The sequence below is a fragment of the Anarhichas minor genome, unplaced genomic scaffold, assembly GCF_050575085.1.
Source record: "Anarhichas minor isolate MPS153535 unplaced genomic scaffold, ASM5057508v1 ptg000032l, whole genome shotgun sequence".
NCBI lineage: Eukaryota > Metazoa > Chordata > Actinopteri > Perciformes > Anarhichadidae > Anarhichas > Anarhichas minor.
Genome location: NW_027466478.1, coordinates 3,237,353 through 3,260,644, shown reverse-complemented (window position 1 = coordinate 3,260,644; position 23,292 = coordinate 3,237,353). Strand labels below are relative to the sequence as shown.

The following is a 23,292-nucleotide window of genomic DNA, read 5'->3' as shown; positions in this document are numbered from 1 at the left end:
CCAGTATGGAACAAAAGGGCATTAGCCAATTTAGAATTAAAAGTATACCTTGATGAGTTACCACAGTATTGCAAGAACATTGACCCATTTCTGCTACAAGTATGACTGATTTAGTCAAACATGACGAGCAAGCCAATTACAGACTTCTAGAGAAGTGGTGGCTAAAAGAGAACATTAGCACCTGAAATTGAAAATGATAAAGTTAAAATCAGAATCGTAAATTGCAAAAGAAAATTGAATTGACCTGCAAAATATGAAGTATCCAGTGTTAAAGTCCTCCTCCTTTCCATTTCATTTTTTTTCAAGTTTCTTTGTAAATGGGGAGGCATGGCCCCCGTAATGTCAACCAACGTGAAAAACGTGAACCGTGTCATATTTACATGGTACAAAGAACAATTACCAAATTCATGTTTCAACTAGGGCTGCAACAACGAATCGATAAAAATCGATTATTAAAAGAGTTGGCAACGAATTTCATTATCGATTCGTTGTGTCGCGCGATTATTACGTCACTCAATAAGTCGCGGAGATGTTTGAGTATAAAAAAAAAAAGTTGATTTGAGCGCCATTCGCACCGCCGGTCTCGCCGGGGACTATTTGTGTTCATTCACACTGGTCGCGCCGGAGAGGGGGCGTGGCTTATCGCCCTGAAACCCGTGCTTAGTACGTGTTGTGGAAGTCCCAGATATCCCGGGAAACTAAACGCCGTCATGTCTGGTTCATAACATTGTCCAGAGGAGCTCTGTGGATTTTATCGAAGTGTATTCACTGTGTCTAGCAAGCCACACGTCGCTGTTTACTACAGCTGTATGAACACAACATAAACTGATTTGGCTGTGATTTAACGGCAATAAACCGACAAAAAGGGACTCCGAAATAACTACGTAATGATGCCGATTTGTAGGCTACTTGTCTTCTCAATGGAGCTCGGATGGATCGGTGCTAGGCTAAGCTAACATTGTAGCAGCTCCACCAACACTCAGACTCACGTCATGTAGACGTAAATACGGCAGCGTCTATTCATTGTTTGTACCATATGGTTTACACACACACATGTATACACATAGTTTGGTCTCTATTGATATGAGGTATCGTAGAGCTCTGGGTGAACACAGACGGCTACAGTATTTATTTCCTGATTCAACAACGTAAACATGTTGGAGTCCTTGATGAGGAGTCACGACAGAATCCTACTTTTGTTCCGTGTTGAAGTGAGGAACGTAACGTCCCTCCAGCAGCTCTTCTGGTGCTGGTGTTTACTCGTTATCCAGCTTGACAAGCATGACAAGTTAGCGTTAGCTCGTTAATAACAGTAGTAAAGCAGGGGTGGTATAGTTTGCAAGACTAAAGACACGTTTTTATTCACTCGCCTTTTTTGGCCCATTAATATCCGATTCATCGATTAATCGAAAAAATAATCGCCAGATTAATCGATTATTAAAATAATCGTTAGTTGCAGCCCTAGTTTCAACCACCTTTTATTGAGCATCGAATCTACACAAAGACGCATTAAAAACACTTAATTGTACAGCACACACCTGCTGTAAGCCCTATATTATGTGTGAACTTGTTGCGTTCACTTTCAAACAATAGCCCTGTCTTTATAGACACAATGAGTTATCCTGCTTTGTTGTTATCCATCTTTGTGTGTTTTAATGGTGATTCAAGCAACGTGTTTACCATCAAGTTTGGTTCTTTGGGAAAAGGCTGTAATATGCTTGTAAATATTGGCTCTGATGCTGAAGGTGTTGACCCTTGATGTCAGTAAGGTCAGTGACAAGGTTTTACTTGACTGAAAGGTACTATGAGTTGTACTTCTTGTTATTTATTCATTATGGTGCAGTTAATAGACACATATTAACTAAAGGTATTTGCTCCCATTTCCAAATTAATTACGTTGAACTCGATTTGTGAAGGGAAGCGTTAATAGAGTAGTGGTTCAGGCATTGCACTTTTTTCAGCTGAAATGATTAAGAGCAAGGAGAACTATGTTAATAATAACAAAGACAATTTTCATTGCTGTGACTGGCCCACATTTACACCCGCAGGTTTATTTATAGCGGGGGAAAGCAGCATGCATGCTCTGCCTTCACATTCCTGAACAACTGGTAGAACCTTTGACTGCAGGCCTGCTTTAATCTTTCACCAAACAGGTTACATGCATGTAATTGAACATAAATAAGTCACCTGATGTGGCGGGGGTCACATTAACCTTGACCCCGGGAGTCTGCAGCTCAGTGACTGATCAGTCATTACTCCCATCACGCAGCGCTGCAGATCGGCCGTCTGGGGGAATCACTTTAAGGTCTATGCGATGGGTAATGATTGAAAAGGAACTCTTCTTCCTTGTCGCGATGCACTCGGAGGGGAGCGCTTGAGGGTTGTTTCCTTACAAGGATATTTATCACAGGCAGGCCGATCTGTTTTACGCTCAGGAGACTCCCAGACGGCCCCCTAATAAACGCTTAGACGGGATGAAATATTCATGCAGAGTTAAATATGGATCCTAGAGCAGTCGCCGAACATTAAACACCATCAATACTGATCAGCACTGACACCCCTCTATTCCCCAGTCCAGTATTTTACCCCTCTAGATTTCTAGACTGTGCCTGTAGAGTTTGGAAAGGTAAGAAGGAAGAATCAGCATGCAGAATGGAAGGAGAGATGTCTTGGTAGTGAGAGGGAGCGCCAGAGAGCTCCAACATGTGTTTATGATGAGCGAGTGCAGCAGTCAGATGTGTCGGGCTGCTTTTATCGATGTTAACTAACTAACCGTAAAACAGCAATTGCTGCTCCAGCAGTGAATGCTGTTTTTCAACATCAAGCGCTCATATGAGATAGGACTCAAGTCAAATAAAACACACACTTCTCATACACTTGTTTACATTCAAATTAAGCTAGTTCAAAGTGCTGATCGTTCTTGGTCCCAGGAAGTGGCATCCATTTTGGAGGACCTCTACTCGTGCTACTTGGACTCACTGAGAATTTGTCAGGCATTGTGGCCAGCCCAGTGGAATCATGGGAGGGACTAAATGGATCAGCATGGGTCCATCTGTCCATGCGTCTCTCCATCTGTCATGTACAGTAAATCAGATGCTGCTCACTGAGATTTAGAGAAGCACTTGTGCCAGTCCTTTGTTCAAAATTCTTAAACTCTATTGGCCTGACTTGGATCAGATATTTCAAGTTGTAAGTCTCAAGTCCAAGTGTTGTTGGTGTTGAAGTCTAAACTGAGTCTTTTTTCATCGCTTTGACTGTAATCAAATTCATGTGAGTTGAGTCTACACCTCAGAGAGATGTTTCCTCATGCAGCACAGAGAGAAGGCATGAATGAAGGGTTCCGATAAACAAGCAGCCAAATGTGTAAGTTAATAGTCAAATAAGAACAGGACCATAGCTTATTATGGACAGTGAGGTAATTTCCTTTGTATTGTTTCTGACAATTACATTACACAATCACTCGGTATCTGCTAATGCAAAAATATATTATATTTATGAAGGCTGTAAGAGGCAGTTCAATGATCTGTAATAAGCAGAATATAAATTAACAACCAGCTACAACAAAAATATGGAATTGGTCTTTTTTTTATATAGTTTTTTGAACTTTTATTTACCAAGGAATATTTCTAGCACATAACTTCAACCATACACATATTCTTACAGAACACAACAGAACAAAGACACATTTTAATACTGCACATTATAAATCATTCATTCATTAGCGTTCTTTTTTTTGTAAAATAAAAAGGATTGATCAGTTACTGAGAAGAGAAATATGTATACACGTGTATCACAAAAGTCTTTTCAGATGTCTGTTTGTGTGCAAGATATGTGTTGATTAGTGAACACTGAAAAATTCCCATTGATAGATGCGTCAGATCAGTAAATAATGTATTTCCTCAAGAAAGTGTGGGCATTCATTTTTTTTCCTTTTCACTGGCTAGCTTGCTAATTTCCCTTTATGATAAGTTAAGATAGCTTCGTCCTGACTCCAGCTCCGTAATGTCAACAGTCATGCCTTGATATAAATCTTAAACTTCACTCTTGAAAATAAAATAAATTGGTCGGTTTCCCGAAAATGTTCCTTTTGAGGAGGAATTACAAAAAGGCAGGGAGACTCAAAAATGGAAAGTAGGAATTTACTTATTGTTTGTCTCCAGGAATCCAGGGTGATATTTCCACCGGATACCAAGAGCATTCCCACTGTCACGAACCAGTTTGCGTCCATAATAAAGAGCTTTGTCCACAACACAACTGTTTTTATTTACCTACAGTATGCATAGCCAACAACATCCTATCACAATTTTAGACTGCTGTTTATACACATATACAGACATATTCACTCCATTAGATAATATGGTTACTGTCCTCTGTGACTCAGCTTCAAACCTTTTATAGTGTGCTTTGTTTATATTGAACACAGTGGTGTTTCCAATGCTGTGAGCAGCAGCTGAGAAGTCACTTTGTCATGAGATGGTTAAATGGAACACTGCCAGTGTCTCACAGGTCAACACTCTGGGGATGTCATCATCAGTGAGCGAAACAGTGTTTGATTTAATGAAAAGCAGCGACTGGCTGCTGAAGCTTCAGCAGACTGCAGGCTGGTATCCCACAGTGCAATGCACTCATCTGGAAGCAGGAAGTAAACAAATAATGCCACAGGCCAAACAGCTGGGGACGCCGGGCCGTGGGCAGAGACACAGGACCAATATGCCTGTTTGTTGATGTAAGGAGTGACTGGTATCTAAATTTGCATCTGGGCCAGGCAGTGTGAATATAGTTTGATTAATTACCTTTGATCACTTTTAGTTTTTAAATAGGAGTCAGAGTAGCATGGAAGTAACTCAACACATTTGTTTTTCACTGTATACTTATCTACTTATTCGACTTAAATTTTAGCACTGAAAAAATTATCTTATCCAATATGTAGTGGGGAAAAAAACAATATAGTAAAACTCTGTGATGGTTTTTAAAATATTCACTTCACAAAAAAATCAAAGAAACTAGTCACTGTTCATTTTGAGACAAGACAAATTTATTAAAGCTGCAAGCAGCGATGAACGGGCCCTCGCACCTTTGCGTACATCGGGGGTACTTGCGAGACCTCAGCTTATGCGGCCGAGAATGTCTGTGACCATCGGATAATGCGACCACGAGTTAGACGGGTTTTTTTTACGTATTTTTTAACGTATTTGACCCTGGAAATTATGCTTTGCATATAGTCCACCACTTCCTGTAACCACTGTGTGGCGCTAAACTACGTGCGCCAACATGCATTATGTTGCTCTATATCAAGTGTAGACAACATCATGTAAATGTCATGTGATGGCGAAAGGAAATCAGCGTTATTTTACAAACAATATCCGATTCACATGACATTTACATGTCATGTGAATCATGTGAATCAGCGATGAACATGCCCGTTCATCGCTGCTTGCAGCTTTAATTAGAGTTATAATCCTACCAGTTTATTTTATATACACTTTAAAATGCACTAGATTGGCATGGGAGGAGTTCGGGGAGGCCATGGAGAAGGACTTTCGGTTGGCCTCAAGGAGGTTCTGGCAAATCATCCGACGGCTCAGGAAGGGAAAGCAGGCCTTACCCCAGGCTGTTCTCAGCAGGGGGGGGGAACTGCTAACCCGGACGGGGGACATCGTCGGGCGGTGGAAAGAGCACTTTGAGGAACTCCTAAACCCGACCAACATGTCCTCTGCAGAGGAGGCAGCGCCTGAGGACCTAGGGGGAGGCTCACCCATATCCCTGGCAGAGGTCGCTGAGGTAGTTAAAAAGCTCCTTGGTGGCAAGGCGCCGGGGGTGGATGAGATCCGCCCTGAGATGCTGAAAGCGCTGGACATAGTTGGGCTGTCCTGGCTGACACGCCTCTTCAATGTTGCATGGGGGTCGGGATCAGTGCCCATGGACTGGCAGACCGGGGTGGTGGTTCCCATCTTCAAAAAGGGTGACCGGAGAGTGTGCTCGAATTACCGGGGTATCACACTACTCAGCCTCCCGGGGAAGGCTTATGCCAGGGTGCTGGAAAGGAGGCTCCGACCGCTTGTCGAACCTCAGATCCAAGAGGAGCAGTGCGGATTCCGTCCCGGCCGTGGAACAGTGGACCAGCTCTTTACCCTCGCAAGACTACTGGAGGGGTTCTGGGAGTTTGCCCAACCAGTCTACTTGTGCTTTGTGGACTTGGAGAAGGCTTTCGACCGGGTCCCTCGGGGGTTCTTGTGGGGGGTGCTGTGGGAGTATGGGGTGCCGGACCCATTACAACGGGCGATCCGGTCTCTGTACGACTGCAGTAGGAGCTGTGTCCGCATTCTCGGCAATAAGTCAGACACGTTCCCGGTGGGTGTTGGCCTCCGCCAGGGCTGCCCTTTGTCACCGGTCCTGTTCGTGACTTTCATGGACAGGATATCTAGGCGCAGCCTGGGGGCGGAGAACGTCAGGTTCGGGGGTCTCGGGATCGCCTCTCTGCTGTTTGCAGATGAAGTGGTCCTGTTAGCCTCCTCGGATCATGACCTCCAGCATTCACTGGCGCGGTTTGCAGCCGAGTGTGAAGCGGCGGGGATGAGAGTTAGCACCTCCAAATCTGAGGCCATGGTTCTCTGCCGGAAACCAGTGGATTGCTCCCTCCAGGTGGGGACGGAGTGCCTACCTCAAGCGAAGGAGTTCAAGTATCTCGGGGTCTTGTTCGCGAGTGAGGGTAAGATGTAGCGGGAGATCGACAGGCGGATCGGTGCGGCTGCAGCAGTAAAGCAGGCGCTGCACCGGACCGTCTTGGTGAAGAGGGAGCTGAGCCGGAAGGCAAAGCTCTCAATTTACCACGGTCTACGTTCCTACCCTCACCTATGGTCACGAACTCTGGGTCGTGACCGAAAGGACAAGTGGCTACAAGCGGCCGAAATGAGTTTCCTCCGTAGGGTGGCCGGGCTCAGCCTTAGAGATAGGGTAAGGAGCTCGGTCATCAGGAGGGAGCTTGGAGTCGAGCCGCTACTCCTTCGCGTCGAAAGGAGTCAGCTGAGGTGGTTCGGGCATCTAATTAGGATGCCTCCTGGACGCCTCCCACTGGAGGTTTTCCAGGCACGTCCAACTGGGAAGAGACCCCGAGAGAGACCCAGAACACGCTGGAGAGATTACATCTCCCAGCTGGCCTGGGAACGCCTCGGGATCCCCCAGAATGAGCTGGAACATGTTGCCGGTGAGAGGGAAGTCTGGGTCAGCCTGCTTGGCCTGCTGCCACCGCGACCCGACCCCGGATAAGCAGAGGAAAATGGATGGATGGATGGATAGATTGTGTGAGGTAAATCTCTTTTCCTTTTAGAGGGTGGGTGTCACTTGTCTATTTTCATTGACTCTGCCAGCATCCACAGAATGTTCTGCCGCATGCTCCTACAGACTAACATACCAATCCGGGTAACCGGCCTGCAATCTGTATTCTGTGCCATCACATTTTGCAGTTTTTAAGACCTAATTAAAAAAGCATGACAGATATTAACTATTATATAGTGCTGGGCAACGATTACAATTTTTAATTGCGATTAATCGCATGTTTTTTTTTGCGATTAATCGCATTGTTATAAGCAAAATTCAAAATTGAATTCAAAAGTAGCGTATTGCGCACTTTTATTTTAAAAGTACTGCTAATATTTGGTTTGCAAACACTTTAAACAAATCAGGTTCTTTTTAACAGCAGTATTCCCTTTACACAGTAGCAGTTAAAATACAGTTATAATGATTCTGATCATAGATATTCAGCCGGTGTTCACAACTTTATCTTCATGTGTGTAAGAGATACAATTTGAAATATACACCTTGAAAACTGCAAACCTATCTACGTCATGTTTTTATTAGTGCTGGGCAATGATTACAATTTTTAATCACGATTAATCGCATGGATTTTTTGCGATTAATCGCAATTAATCTCATTGTTATGGCAAAGTCCAATAATGAATTCAAAAGTAGTGTATTGCGCACTTTTATTTTAAAAGTACTGCTATATGAACAAAAGGTCAATAACATTTGGTTTGTAAACACTTTAAACAAATAAGGTTCTCTTCACACAGCAGCAGTTCTATCTCTTCACTATCTGTGCTCAGTGTGCTGACTGTATGTGAAACGTTCCACTGCTGTGCAACAGGAATAAAATGTTTCAGCACGTTTCAGCAAAAATGTCTGTCTTGTGTCTTCATGACAGTCAGAGCATGTGAATGCAGCTCTACTGTTCATCAATATAATGCTGTAACTCCGAGGTAATGATGGTTACCCAGCGATCAAAGAATAAAGAGACTTTACGCACAATTTAGGTGTATTTTCCCTTTAACTCATGAGATGCAGCATGTTTTATACTTAATGTGAATATAATTCATACTTTGTTGGCATCATATTCTGAAAACCGGATGTTCGTCTGAAGAAACCGGATGTTGTCTCACGCTTTCCGCTAACTTTCAAAGTCCTTCGCTCGCTCCCGATCTGTGCCGTTTGAATGCGTATACCGTGAATGTCAGCATATAGGTGCACTAACATGTAAGTGTCTGCTGACTTTACCGCAGTGATGTCCAGTAGTCTTCATTCCTCCACCGCTGCCAGTGAGCAACGGACTTTCAAAATAAAAATTTTTTTAAAAATGCGTTAACGCGCTATAAAATAATTGTCGGCGTTAATTAATGAATGCGTTAACGCGATAATAACGCGTTAACTTGCCCAGCACTAGTTTTTATGTTTCTTAAATTCTCAGTAGCCATTACTAAATGATATGCTTATTATACATATTACAAACAAAACACTTAAAAAACTCTAAAAAAAATATTTAAATGAATCATTTCTTCTTTTTTTTTTTTTCAATGAATCATTTCTTTTTTGCTTTTTTTGGTATTTTGGTTAGAAACATATGCAACACTGATTACCGTAATATGTGTGGTATTTGTTATAAATGTACGTTGGTACATAGAGGGTGATAAGAAGCTGTACATTGAGGGACTTAGGACCCAGGGGAATGTAGGTGAAGGAAACAGGAAGAGACGGAAGAGATGCCACCCAAACACAGCTGTTCAGGCCTGCAGCAAGCTGTGAACAGCTGTGTTTGTCTGGCGTTTCTTCCGGCCGGTTCTTGTGTTAAAAATGTCCGCTTAATAATTTAAAAAAAAACTGTGTTAACGCGCGATAAAATAATTGTCGGCGTTAATTAATTAATGCGTTAACGCGATAATAACGCGTTAACTTGCCCAGCACTACTATTATATTATCATGTATTTAGGTATTTAGTGAATATTTCATGCTCTACAGCACACAGACAGGCACAGAGAAGCCAACCAGCCTGCAACATAACCAAGTAACTGCAACATGTCACACATTCTCCAATTTCATTTCAAATGGTCTGTATTGTGTTCATACTCTACCACCATACTGTAAATTGAGCAACACCTCTTCCGACCCTTTTTAATGTTTTCATCACTGCCTTCCAAAATGAAAATAAAGTATTTTCTGATCTGCCAGTAGGTTGAATTTAAGCATTGACGCAAGTCAAGAAAGCAGAAAAGTATACAAAACATCCGCCAATTGGACGCAAAGACACTACATTTAACAAACTACATTTCTATTTATTCATCAAGCATATGCACTCCATGTGAATTATTTGAACAATAACAACCATCAATGAAAAAAGTGCATAAAACTGAGAAGAGAAATATGTATACATGTGTATCTGTCAAAATTAAGATGTTTATGATTCAGTTGAACTTCCATTCATTTTCCACTGCAAGGTCGACATCACGAATATCCTAAACACAGCAGTGAATGGCCTATAGAGGAAGAGAGCAATCAATAGTGAGCATAGAATCAATGTCATCTATGATGAATGATGTGCAGTATTGTATCGTTGGATCAAAGTCTGCTGATACCGAGGCGATGCAGACTGCTCCGCTGAGTTGTGGAGAATATCGGAAGGACATGGGAAAGAAATAGGAAGAAAATGTTGTCTTTCAAATAGAGAATATACAGTAGGACAAAAATATATTCCAGCAGCCTTTTTACCCTCACTCTAATTGTGACCACCACTTCCATATGAATCAGGAGTAGCTGTTACCTCAATTACTGTGGAAATGTAAGTACATAAATTTGAAATTTCCTTTTTGGAAATTCATTGCCCTCGTGGGAGCCAGACTGTACCAGTTTCAATGGGGTAAAATATAACTTTTATATGTATGTTTTTTCCATTGTTGCTTTCCCCACAGGTCTGATTCGGTTGCAAGAACTTATAAAGGCGCCATCCCGCTACAACATCCGGTTAAAGATCCGGCAGCTGCCTGCAGAGACCAAGGATGCTAAGCCACTGTTAAAAGAGATGAAGAGAGGGAAGGAGTTCCACATCATCTTTGACTGTGGCCACGAAATGGCTGCTGGGATACTGAAGCAGGTGTGTGTGTGTATGTGTGTGTGTGTGTGTACATAGTTGTAGGTGCAGCTCTACACACCTGTGTTCTTACATCCATGTGACGGCGGTTCTCAAGTGGAAACTACAGCAGGAGAGAGTTGTGACAGCCTCTTTATTTTGTCTGTTAAAGCACACTTTGCTGTGGCTCTTGAAACTGTGGCTTTACTTGTGTTAACAATTTAATTTGACACATTTTGTACCATCAATACATGAAATTGTCCGTATAATTATGTGGAGTGGGTTTCCTTCCTATAAGGTTCAGCTGATGTTGCATATCTGGCCAGATTGTTGTCTTTTTTCAAACAGGCTGCAGAATCAGAGTTGCTAGCTTTTGATAGGATTAAGGACATTTTAACATCAAACTGCAGCTGAGCTAACATTCAGTGCCATCACAGGCAATAGAGTACCCTTTATATCAGGGGTCTCCAACGTTTTTCCTCTAAAAGCTAATTTTACTAAATGAAAGTGGAAAACTGCTCATGACACCAAGTTGTACATGTAGCAGACTTCATTTCTGTCTTACTTTTATGGTTCTTTAATAACGTTGCAGCCACTGCAGTCATCACCTCTATTACAATCCCACTTTAGGCCAATGGCCTTGTGTGTTTTATTAGGATGTGCACCACTAAAGGAAGCCTTCTTCATCAGTTTAGTAAACAGCTCCTTTACCTTCTCTGCTACCATTCAGAAAGCCCCATGAAACGTTGCTGTGGACTTTGGTGAAGTGGTACATCTTTGTGTAAAATGTAAAATGAGACACTTGTGCAAACAAACAACCTCTGTTACCCATTCCTCATGAAAGCAGTATATGTTTTGCCTTTTATTGGCCTGGCTATTCTCTGCTGTCATTGTTAAATCTGGTGAGCGCTTACTAGTCAGCTAACATCACTTAATGGCGTCACAGCAGCGCAACACCTTTAATCGACAGCTGATTTGCAAGTAATACTACTACTGGCAGCTCACAAGCTACTCGATGGAGACCCGTGCTTTATATAGTGACCTGGAAAGTAAAGCTATGGAGGTCACAGTGTTGGATGGATGTGTGTGTATGATCAGAGATCATATCCAATTTTTTAAAATCTAAACCACTATCCTTCCCTCACTCTAAACAAGTGTTTCAGTTGCCCAATCCTAATGAAAGCTTTCCATAGTTTATTTGCAATAACCATGATCTGTATCTAACTTTAAAGTTACCATAGTGGACACTTGCAGAGATATCAAAGAAAGAAATATTTCTTTGATAAAATTGCCATCAAATGTGGTACATCTGTAAAACCCACAGAACTGTCCGTTATAAATGTTGTTATCTGATGACAGGGTTGGTTTGTTTCTGCTCCCATGCACAAGGACATCATCCCTCACTGGTTTCCCACCAGGGAATGCTGTGTTTGATGGAGACTGGCCAAACAGTCCAGACACCACAATGGAGGTCTGGACTGGCTGTCGCTGCTAATGATAATAATAATACATAAAGTAAACATGGTTCCTACGAATAGTTTTTTCACCAATTATGTCTAATTTATGAGTCATTAGTGACTTGATGATCTAATTCATTCCAGTAGTATCCTGGTCACAACAGGCTCCTGTTAACGGCACTCTATCCTCTTCTGGGATACCTTTTCCTTCACATGCTCTTGATCCGAGTGTGAAACACAGACCGTATACACTGTGATAATGACACTTCACATTAGTAAACAGTAAGGTTAGAACATTTCATCAGTTGCATGTGTAGAGTTGTGAATTCAACGCTGCAAGGAAAAGTTTGTCCTTGTACATTAGACATTAGCTCTATTCTCACAATTCCACACAATGGCGTTTCCATGCAGCGCAAGAATGTCATTTGGCGTAAAAGAGGAACTTTGCAATGAGTAACTCAATTAGCAAGCAGTCATATTTCTTGTGCTAGCAGGATTTATCAAATATTAAAGACAACATGATTCACCCCCGGCACTCTGTCACTCTCCCAGGGTTTTTAATCAATGCCTGAGTAGTAGATTGCTTGGGAAGGTCAAGGACTATACTCTCATTAATAATTTCAGAGAGAAACCCTGCTAATGGGATGTAATGAAAGACTTCACTGTCCTGATATGATCTCATTACATAGCGCACCAATAAGTTAGAGATTGTCATACCCGTCAACAGCTACCAGCCATTAACCCCAAATGTAGAAACAACAAGGCAGCCAGGTGACAAATGATATTAATTTCATTCACATGTCTGGAAAAGAGATTGTCCAAAGATGTGTAGCACAAAGACTAGCAGGGGAAAACTGTGTTGTTAAATACTCCAAAACTACATAATGGTCTATTTACATTGTCTATATTTAGGGTTCACACATTCCAAAACAGATTTCATGAAAATCAATAAGACAGAAAATAAACAGCTGAACATTGAAGTGAACAGTCAGGAGAGAATATAACATTGTTGATGTTGACGTAAAACTATTTCAACAAAAGAAGCAAACATTCATGGGTGTTGTTCACAATAACTGCATTTAAACTTGGCGATGACCTTTTACTGCATCCAGCTGTGGTTGTTAAAAATATGGTTCCAACGTTAACCATTTACTTTGAAGGAGGCGGATTTACCATCAACATGCAAAGGCACCTTTGAAATAATGGGAGTTCCATTTCACACAGAATAGACGAAAGAAGGCCTCTGACTGTTAGCTAATGACCGTGGATCGGGTCGCTTGTTGATTTCATCAGCTGTAGCTCTCTGGCACTAAAAGTGAGTGTGAGTTGAAACGCACTATCGGGACATATGGAAACAAAGGAGCAACATTTTTGTGTGTTGCAGGGTAGAGCTAGTTATCTCTTTTAAAGTACAGTATTTGAATTATGCTAAACTCTCATTGTGGATGTTCCAGTCCTGAACGGGTAGCACAGCCTGTTATCACATGTAATATTGTGGTTAGCTAATCACAATTGACTTTCCTTTGCAAGTAAAGCTAATTAATTCTGTAACTTGTTAGGCAGTTTGATTTTTTTAACCACCGTCCTTAAAAATCATTTCAACCGCCCTGCGAAATGTTATCCTTTAATAAATGTTACTGTCATCTATAGTGGGTACTCGCATAGCAACACATTGTGGTTTTATTGATAAAACATCTTGACAACAGTAGTTTAAACGATGTATAATCAGTTGCTTAGAGCTAGAGTTTGGAAGTTAAACAGATCATAATTTCCTAATATTTATTTTATATTGCTGTGAAAACATATCCTTCAAACAATTGTATTAATTTACGTTTCTTGCCATAAACAAAATTTGATAAGATGACATTATAATGAATCATGATAACATTATAATTAACATTCTCCCATTACTCAGTTTTACTGACCAGAGCTTGAACGCATCATCACATAACCCAATGGAACCTCTGTACGTTAGCTGTTAGCTTTGGTGCTGCAAACATAACTAGCTCTCCTCCTCCTGATTTCAACACAGATGTGTTGTTCACAATGTAGCGTTATAAGGGATTACTAGAAAGCATTAATGCTGATCTCCCAATTGCATATTTTTCACTGAATATTTAGCAATAATGATCATCAGTAAAACTGAATTTCACACTTTGATAGTTAAACACTGTTCTTAATAATTGGGTATTTTGAAAAGCGCTATAGAAAATCGATGTATTATTATTATTATTATCATCTGCACTGTCTGAATATTGGGTGTCTTCACAAACAGTCCAGCAAATAAGGCGAGTTGAAAAGTGAAAAGCTGTCTGAACCTAAACCTGAACGGAGCTAAACTAAGTCTCTTTGATCATTTTGATTGTTTTAAACCTGAACAGTAATTATAACTGAACAGGATGTAAGTTATTTCGTGATTTGTTTTCATTGCCCACAAGTGACATAAAAAACGTAATATGAGCTCTGAAAGGTTAACGGCACTCTTCTGTTATCACAAGGTCCAGGAGATGGCACCATGTGAATCACTACTGAGTGGGCTGGCTCTCAGATAGAATGCTGGAGGCTTTCTCAAGGTTTCCCACCTGATACCAGCAGCCATTATCCCTTCCTATCTATTTAATCATCCTTTCCACACAGTCCTAATCTGTAATTCATATTGGTTTAGTGAGTTTCTGCACGGTGGACAGGACTTTGACACCACCATATAGCACCCTACAGCCGGGATGGGGTAGCATACAGCCAGCACACACACACACACACACACACACACACACACACACACACACACACACACACACACACACAGTCTAGATGATAATAGAATTATGCAGAGAAAGGTTCCACTTTAGAATCTCATCTCAGAGGTGCATTTTTAGAGACAGATTGCCTTGGTAATGGTGCGAATGACTACATATTCCTCGCTTGGTAAGATGAAAGGCAATCGCAGACAGATGACAAAAGTCTGACTCACACTGAACGTGAACAAGGCGACAGTCAAGTAAAATTACATTGATATAATCAACTTAAAATGGGAAAATGGAGCTGCAACAGAGCCGAATGTAGTTTCCCCATTAATCCAGATTCCCCCTCTGTGCTCAGATTCAGTTCTGGTGTTCATGTGGTTTTTCTTCTAAATGGTGAAACTATTCAAACATAAATGAGCACTGGGTCTATAGTGTTTTTCTTTGCAAACTAAATGTTTGCTTGTGCATCCTTTCATATTTGCTGCTTGTGGCTAAAGTAAAACCCTGGTGTCCTTCTTCTCAGACGTGTCTTGTAACTCTTCCTCAGGGATCACAAGGTGTTCCCAGACCAGTTGGTCCCCGCAGCGTGAGAGGGGTTTGTTTTTGTTTGGTCTACACAAAGCTTTTGACTACAGTTGAGCGTTGGGACATTCAGTAGATTGACTGGCAAATTGAGAGCTTTGCTTGTGGCTAAGTCTCATCTTCAACATGAAAGTTGGGTTCCATAAAGACACTGCACCCATCTGCCTGTGAATCTCAGTCTCCATTTAGCTTGAACTCAAATAGGGTTGGGTATTGAACCTCCTTTTGACCGTTGCCAATCACTGCAGAGCATTGCAACTTTTCGCTAGCTTTGACTAATTGCCGTGAGTTGACTAGCAGTTAACCGAAACCACTCAAAAATGTGATTTTGCAGTAACATTATTATAATCTATACAAAAACAATAGGTTCCATGCACTTTCCGTGTCTTAAACTATTTCCTTTTCTTGCTCGGGCCTCAAATATGATATGTTGGATATTATAGATATTATTGAAATCTAATCATTAGTGGTGTGAATTTGAATCTTTGCGTCAGCCCTGTGAATGTCAACAGCTGACTTATGTTCAATAAATATTTTGTTTGCGTCCAATGGCAATATTTCCATTTGTTAATTCTGACTTTCTGCAATATCTTCAGGCAACTCTATCATTGGTAGGGTAGGGGAAAGATTGTGGTTAGAACATGAACTTCAACATGACATGAGCTCTGGTCACCTGCATGGAAGTCGAGCGTGAAACGAAGCCATTCACCACCCGACCTCCACACCCTTATTTTACATTCCCTATATGAAGGACACACTATTTCCCACATTGACACGGGATGTAAATCGTCTTGTGCAGACATATTTCTTGGGATAATATGCTGCATTAACATAAACAGAAAATGCTAAACACAAACTGTAACTGATTGTTGCTCCACATACCACTCTGTGAGGGAGAAATGTTGATGAGCTGCTTGCACTGTTCCTGTCTGTGCCAGTAAAGTCTGTTCCAAACAGAGCCAGCACTAAAAGCATCATATTGTCAAATCAATAGCAGAAGTATCACACCTCACTAGCTGTTTTCAAAAGGTTGTAAACACCAGCTTCTAAACAATATCCCACAGTAACTCCACCCTGGACCTCATTATTGTGGGATGAGGTCCCAGATGTCCCTTGTCTATAGAATCATGTATTATCCTTCATATTTCTCTACATGCTTTATTTAGCTGTTTTTATTTTGGGTGGGCGTTTGTTTCTTATCTCTGAGCCTGTGGCTGCAGCAGTGCAGCAGAATATATGCCTCTTCACATTACATGGTAGTACAGCCAGTAATACAGCCACACAAACAGACACGTCTATGTGTGCCTGTATGGAACATATGACAACATCTTCTATCTGCTTCCCTATTCATTTATAAATCTCTCCCTCTCCCAATCTCTCTCTCTGCCTCCCTCTGTCACTCTCTTTCTTAGGCTCTCGCCATGGGGATGATGACAGAGTATTATCACTACATCTTCACCACACTGGTAAGTAGAGAAAGAGGCTGTGCTGTCGCTTTGTCATCAGGTCTAACTCAGAGCTCCATATCCCCATGAAGATGTGTTGCATCCCAAAGAACGAGGCGACGCTGCTCTTCAATCTTCATTTTCTCCGCTATTCATTTTATATTCATTACCTTGGATCATTCTTTGTCCCTTTAATGCTTTTTTCCAGAGCCAAAGAAAACAATAGCATAGTTCTTTGAGACATTAAGATAACTGTTTTTTTTCTTTTTCTTTTTTCACTTTCACTTTCACATCTTCTTTCTGCTATTCTTCTTTTTCTTAGTTACTGTGAGGATCTTTTAACTGGTTATGAAACAATCTCAATTTAATACTGACGCCTCTATGTGTCTATCAACATAGGTAAAAAACCAGCAGCAGGAAGATAGATCAGCTGTAGCTATATAGTTATTCTTAATGCTTGTCATCGGTGCAACCGGGTACGATTTATCAGATGAAATCATGCAGGCTCACCAGAAACTCATTCAGCTCAGACTCTAGCGGGGCCTCCAGCAGCAACCAGTCTACCGGTCAGACCCACATCGGGCTTTGCTACCACCTTCGACCTGCAGTCGGAGCTCCGGTGGGAGGTGGAAAGCCCTGGCCAAGCTGGGAGCCAACACCGATGGCACGCTGCTGGCAGCCAGGGTGGTAAAGCTGGGCCCGCTGGAGGGAAGGGAGGCACGGGAGAACCAGATCCAGGACTGCACAGGGAAGACTGTTAGACCCTGCTGCAGTAAAATCAGAGGTTTTCTAAAGGGACTCTGGTGCCAGGCAACACTAGCCTTTTTTCCCACATTGACTACCAAAATCATCACAACAATAAAGTTCCTCATAGTACCTTTAAATTAAATGCTCTTCATCTAACTCACACTTCTTTTCTCAGCTGTGTTTTTCCTTCTCCTCCTTCATATTTTGTCTTCCTCATGGATGTTTCACATACTGAGTCAGCCTTGCTGCCAATTTGTCCCAGTAGAAACCCTAACCCAACATATTGTATGCTGCAGTGGCGGGCCGTGTGTTTTATACCTGGGCCTTCAGTGCTGTCCTTCAGTTGAGCCACCTCCTAATAACCTCATTATGAGCCACAGCTACGGTTATTATTTGTTTCTAGGGGTGTAACAATACACATATTCATATTAAACCGTTCGGTACGAACGTAAAAGAAAACAAAAGCCCAAACAGAGAACCAAATGTCCGAACCCCAACCCCTACAGGTTATTATTTGTTTTGTGTAAAAATGAAGCTCAACATCTACAAATACACTAACTGCAGAGTGCAGACACATGACGGACAATGCATATAGTCAAAATCAATGTAATGAACACAATGACAAGAACAAACTCACAACAACCAGTCACATATATTTATATGACAACAAAGCAACAAATCAATCCAGCAAACCTGCAGCGCTAACACGCATATTCCACCGCACACTGAAGAGCACAAACCATTCAAATATTATTCACATCAGAGGGAACAATATTAACCATATCATAAAAAAGACAAGATAGAAAATCTAACAGTAGTAACGCTACTGCAGATGTAAAAACACAAAAGCACTTCACTTACCAAAGCTGCTGTTCACTTAAAGACAAAGTCCATCCTCCTTTCTTTGTTAACAAAGAGTTTAATGACGCAGTTGTACAGAACATCGGTTCAGTTCAGTTCCAGTCAGAGGACCTCCTGCGAACGTGTACGTTGAGTTGTAGATCCACTCGGGTCTCAGCAAAAGTTTTCAAAAGCACCGTAGCTTGTGAGTGTCCTGTCGGGCTATGGTGTCGTGTTGCTGCCTTGGTTAGCCACCTCAGGTTAGCATAGCGTAGCTCCAAACAGCTCCAAACACCAAGACGTTAATGCTGAGCTGCACGTTAATGCTGACGTACTTGTAGACCAGCTAGCAGGCTCTGGCACGTCAAAGAATACGCCCAACATGTCAAACTAAAGATCTGATTGGTTGAACACTATGACAATCAACAATATTGTCCCCATTCACTTAAACTGCACATGGATTCACTTGTAATTCTGAAGGCCTCCGGGCAGATTTATTTACTTAGAGACACTATGATTAGTGGATGAACGTCTTGACCTACTGAACCTCAGCCCCCCTTTCCCCACAGACCAGCATTATGAAAGAGACATCTATAAAACTGTTGGCAGGAAACTTCAAACGGCTATATTGCTACTCTTTGTATGAAGAATTGTATTACATTTTTGATGCAAAACAGTGTAAAATCTACGTGCTGAGCAGGAACGAGTAGGAAGACGGGTGTTATGTGTTAGACAAAGACAGCAGAAGAAGTCAGCAGGCTGCTCTCTGGTAGCCATGCTAGGTCACCTACTTGTATTGTAAGAAGAAGACTCAACAATGAGTCAAACTCTACAGCAAAGACACATCTGTGGTAAACCTTAATTAGCCTGCTGTCTTTCACCACCATCGAGTCATGTCAAAAATATGACATTATACTTTTATGAAAAACTTCTACTTCATCATGTTCTAAAAAACACACTTAAAGCACCCCTTCAATATAAGTTACAACTTCTGTTTAACAGGTCTAACATCATGTTTTCTTCCATCAGCTCAGGTCAGAATGTCTAACTGGAGAAATGTCACACAATGTAGAGGGCGAAGCTCAATACCATTGTAGCAAAAAGACAAGAAATATGCTCATGGTACACATTGCACCAAACATCGACAGACTACCTCTACTTGTACATCAGGAATATTTTGCGCTCATCCTCAAGGATATTACACTGCGACCTGTTTGGAAAAATAAAAGAATAAATAAATGATACAGATTTCCCTGCACCATGCACCATAACTCAGTAAAAGATTTGTCTGATGTTCAAGCATATTCACCAATTTACTTCCTTTGTAAATGACTTCCTTTTTTGTGACGTTTTGAAATTCCTATCCAGATCTATAAGATAGTGTTGTTTTAATAGCTTGCACAGACAGTAATACTTGCTCAGCTACCCCCTTTAGTCACATGACAAATGCATTGACCTTGCAGGTCAAGTTCTCAAAATACAGCCATGGTCTTATTTTTCTCCCTCCTCTTTATCTCCCTTTTCCTCATTTATTTTCCTTCAAGTTTCTTATCTGCCTCATATTTCCCTTTGCTTCCTCCCCCACTTCTTCCTCTGCCTCTTGTTATTAGGATGGTTATTAATAATCAGCAGCAGCAGTAGTCATGCTAGTACTTGTAGCAGTATGCTTTCTTTTTCACAATGGTGACAGCCAGTTTGAAATCTGTAAATACAGAGTGTCATCCGGAGTCTCGGCATACAAGTGAAAGCACAAGTACTTCCTGTGGAGTAAAGAGAGCTGAGGCAGAAGATGGTGTCACTATCTAGTTATGACCTCAATGTGAAGGCCTGGCTTCAGTCTGTAGCTCTGATATTGCGCAGCTGTAAAAGTCACCTTGCCTTTGGTTGTCTCAGAAGAAAGTCTGCTTCTCTGTCCACACAATAAAATGTAAAACAACACACATCTGCATATGTCCACACATTACTCGGCATAATTCTAAGCTCCTTGACTGCACGTCAAAAGATTTGACTGAATTAAAACTCTTATTGAAGTCCCGTCCCACTCTCATCCTGAAGAGGATCATAACACTGTCTCTCACTCTGTGTTCGCCCCGCCTCCCCCTGACCTCTACTTTTTTAATGTCAAGTTCCTTTGAAAACAGAATAATTCCGTTTTCAGCTGTCTGCGCTTTTCATCATGGAGGCTAAAAAGAATCATTTCTTTAGGTTTGAAATAAAACATCTAAATGAGTTTACTTTCTTTCCACAGCCATTCTACAGCCCCAATTTATGTGAGATAACTCTGGTGTTTTTGGGAAGATGAAAAGCGAAAAACAAAATGAGTGAGGGAGTGGATGTACAGTGGTCGTTGAGTTTGGCAGACAGTCCAGTGCTGACAGCATAATTCTCCCAGCAGAGTGAAGAAAGCAGCACACTGAGGCCACATATGGCAGCCTTTTCCTGCCTCTTTTGTATTTACTCTTCACTTCCCTTGTGTTAAGTGTTTGTCTAATACTATATGGAAGGCTTGGTCATCATGGGCCTGACTGAAGGCTCATCACTCTCATGTTGTATTTAATACAGTTTGGTCCATTTGATTTTATAAAAGCATTACTTTTTAACACCATCATTCTAATAATAAACATATTATTAGTAGTATTAGTGAGTTCTATTTTTAAAGAGATATCTAAACAAATACATATTTATTGTGAGCGTACAGGCCTTTACACACCAGGAGCTTGTTTTGTTTCATGCAATTACTTTTTTGGTCAATACATTATTTTTTAATTATACTTTTAGTTGTGAGTAATTTCACACAGAACACGAATATTATGTGGTGACAAAGTGACCTAACTTATTTTCTGAGCTTTCACACTGCAACTAAAGTCATCAACCAACCACGTGCGAAAAGACATATTCAATAAGTACACTATAGTGTTTAACGACAGCGAGGCTCCGTAGTCCGAACCACGACAGCAACTTTATTATTCCTTTCAACCATGACAAAAGCAGCGCAGAGCAAATCCACTTCTTTCATTCTTACCTTTCACAATAAAAGCTCTTGACATTTACACTGCGTAACTGCTTACCAGAAGGAACTCAAACAAAATATCCTACAGTAGCTCAAGCTGCACAGCGGTTTACCTCAAGCAGGCTGCCGGACGCTGCTCTGTCAACAGGACCCTATTAGTTGGTCCTTTGCCTCAAATATGTTGGAACTTTTAATTTTTTTTCATTTTAAATGCACTTTTACGATAATCTGTCACGCCTTCGATGAAAAGGCCTCAAGATAAAAAGATGGCAGAGCTGGAGTCTAAACAACAGAGGAAACAGCTAACACGCCTCTGTCCAATGTTCAACAAGACACCTACCAACACCTAAAGCTGATTCATTCATATTCTGTATATTGTTTTAATCAATACAAATGACAGCTTGTGGTTTTAGTAGAGTTATGTGCTGCAATACACAGTACTTCAGTGCACTCTCTGCTAAAGTGACAAATACACTAGGTGAGCACAGGTGTTAGTATAGGTCTCTTTATCGTTAAGTGTACTGGTTTTAATCATTTGAACCTCGTTTTTGACTCATTGTGTTCAGTCAGTCTGGTATAGCAGCCAGCTCTAAACACTGTGATACCAATGAACTTGAGTTGATAGAAGTTGATATTACTTTGTAGCTGTGTTGTTTGTAGTTGTGAACGGAACACATTTGATCAGGTCTCTGCATCAGAATCTTTAGCTTAAGTTAAATGTTAGCGGGGGAAATAATAGAATTGGAAGCTCAGTAGTTGGATGTTTCTTACAAAAATGCTCTTTTGGAGTCATGGTTAACTTCCTTCTCTACTGGTACCTTTGACTGAAGATATTTTCTCACACAGTTGTTCATTGTTTTTACCTATGCTTTAGTCAGAGTGCCATGTCCATAACTGAGAAAATGAATTAGACTTTTGCTTGTGGAACCCTGTTGGATGCCTGAAATAACACCTCCCACTCTGAATAACCATTAGCACCAAGCACACATTCTTAACATTGAGGTGTCATTGGGTATGTTGCTAGCTAAGTTTGGGTTTTTTAGCTTTTTCTCAATGACTTTTAACTGCAGGGCTGATGATATATAAAATATCAGTGTGTCTCTTATAGAAAGAATTCTCTAATGTATTTTCCATGACTTCCCAGGATCTGTTTGCACTGGACGTGGAGCCTTACCGATACAGTGGTGTGAACATGACGGGCTTCAGGATCCTCAACACTGAGAACAGCCAAGTGGCCTCCATCATAGAGAAATGGTCCATGGAGCGCCTGCAGGCTCCACCCAAACCTGACTCTGGTCTACTGGACGGCTTCATGACCGTGAGTCTCATGAACACAATAAATGAGTAGTGAATGAATGAATCCCTCCGTACAGTTTGTCAGAGAAGAGTTTTCATGACATAGCATCAATCTGCTCAGTTAAACTGAGGTTGTTTCCCATTGGTCTGTTGAGTATATTGGTGAGAACATACACCAATACATTCAATTTGCTTCAATGGTCTCCATGTTTGTATTCTGATGTCATTTCTACATCTGTAGTCCAGTTCATTTGATCTGGATCAAAGAAAAAGATGTAAATATAAGAGATATAAAATATGTTGTTGCCTGTGAGTACTCCATTCCACGTAGGTTTATTCATTTTGTTGGATGGTAAAGTATAAGAGTTAGTCATGCAAACTGCACCCAGACAGCATACATCAAAGCTAGACACCTTACAGTAACTTACCACTGGTGTCAACCATGTGGCTGGTCCCATTCTGGCTCTGCTGCAGCTGTTGGACACGAGCCGCTTCTATCCTACCGGCGGACGTCCTTCAGTCAAGCGACTCTATGATGACTCGCACTGCGCTTTTCTTGTCTATATACACTCTCTTTTTTATGCAATTGCCATAGAATTAATATTTGATGATACCTTTTTATTTTGTATCTACTTAAAAAAAGAAATTGTCTTACTTCTTTGACAAATTCTGTGAAGCAGGAGATGGAAGGCCACAAAGTTCCTTCTACTATTCAGGAAGTACAGATAAAAAATAGAAATAGTACATTAAGAGCGGAGGTCAGCAACAATATAGACAA

General features: G+C 41.1%; 1 protein-coding gene across 1 annotated transcript in view; it reads left to right on the top strand.

Annotated features, from left to right (window-relative positions):
* grik2 (glutamate receptor, ionotropic, kainate 2) overlaps positions 1-23,292 on the top strand; it is a 291,149-nt gene that overhangs the window by 101,023 nt on the left and 166,834 nt on the right. Inside the window, exons 4-6 of the mRNA XM_076105397.1 lie at positions 10,231-10,417; positions 16,589-16,642; positions 22,363-22,536. Of these exons, the coding sequence (XP_075961512.1) occupies positions 10,231-10,417; positions 16,589-16,642; positions 22,363-22,536 (415 nt within the window). The remainder of the gene's footprint in view (positions 1-10,230; positions 10,418-16,588; positions 16,643-22,362; positions 22,537-23,292) is intronic.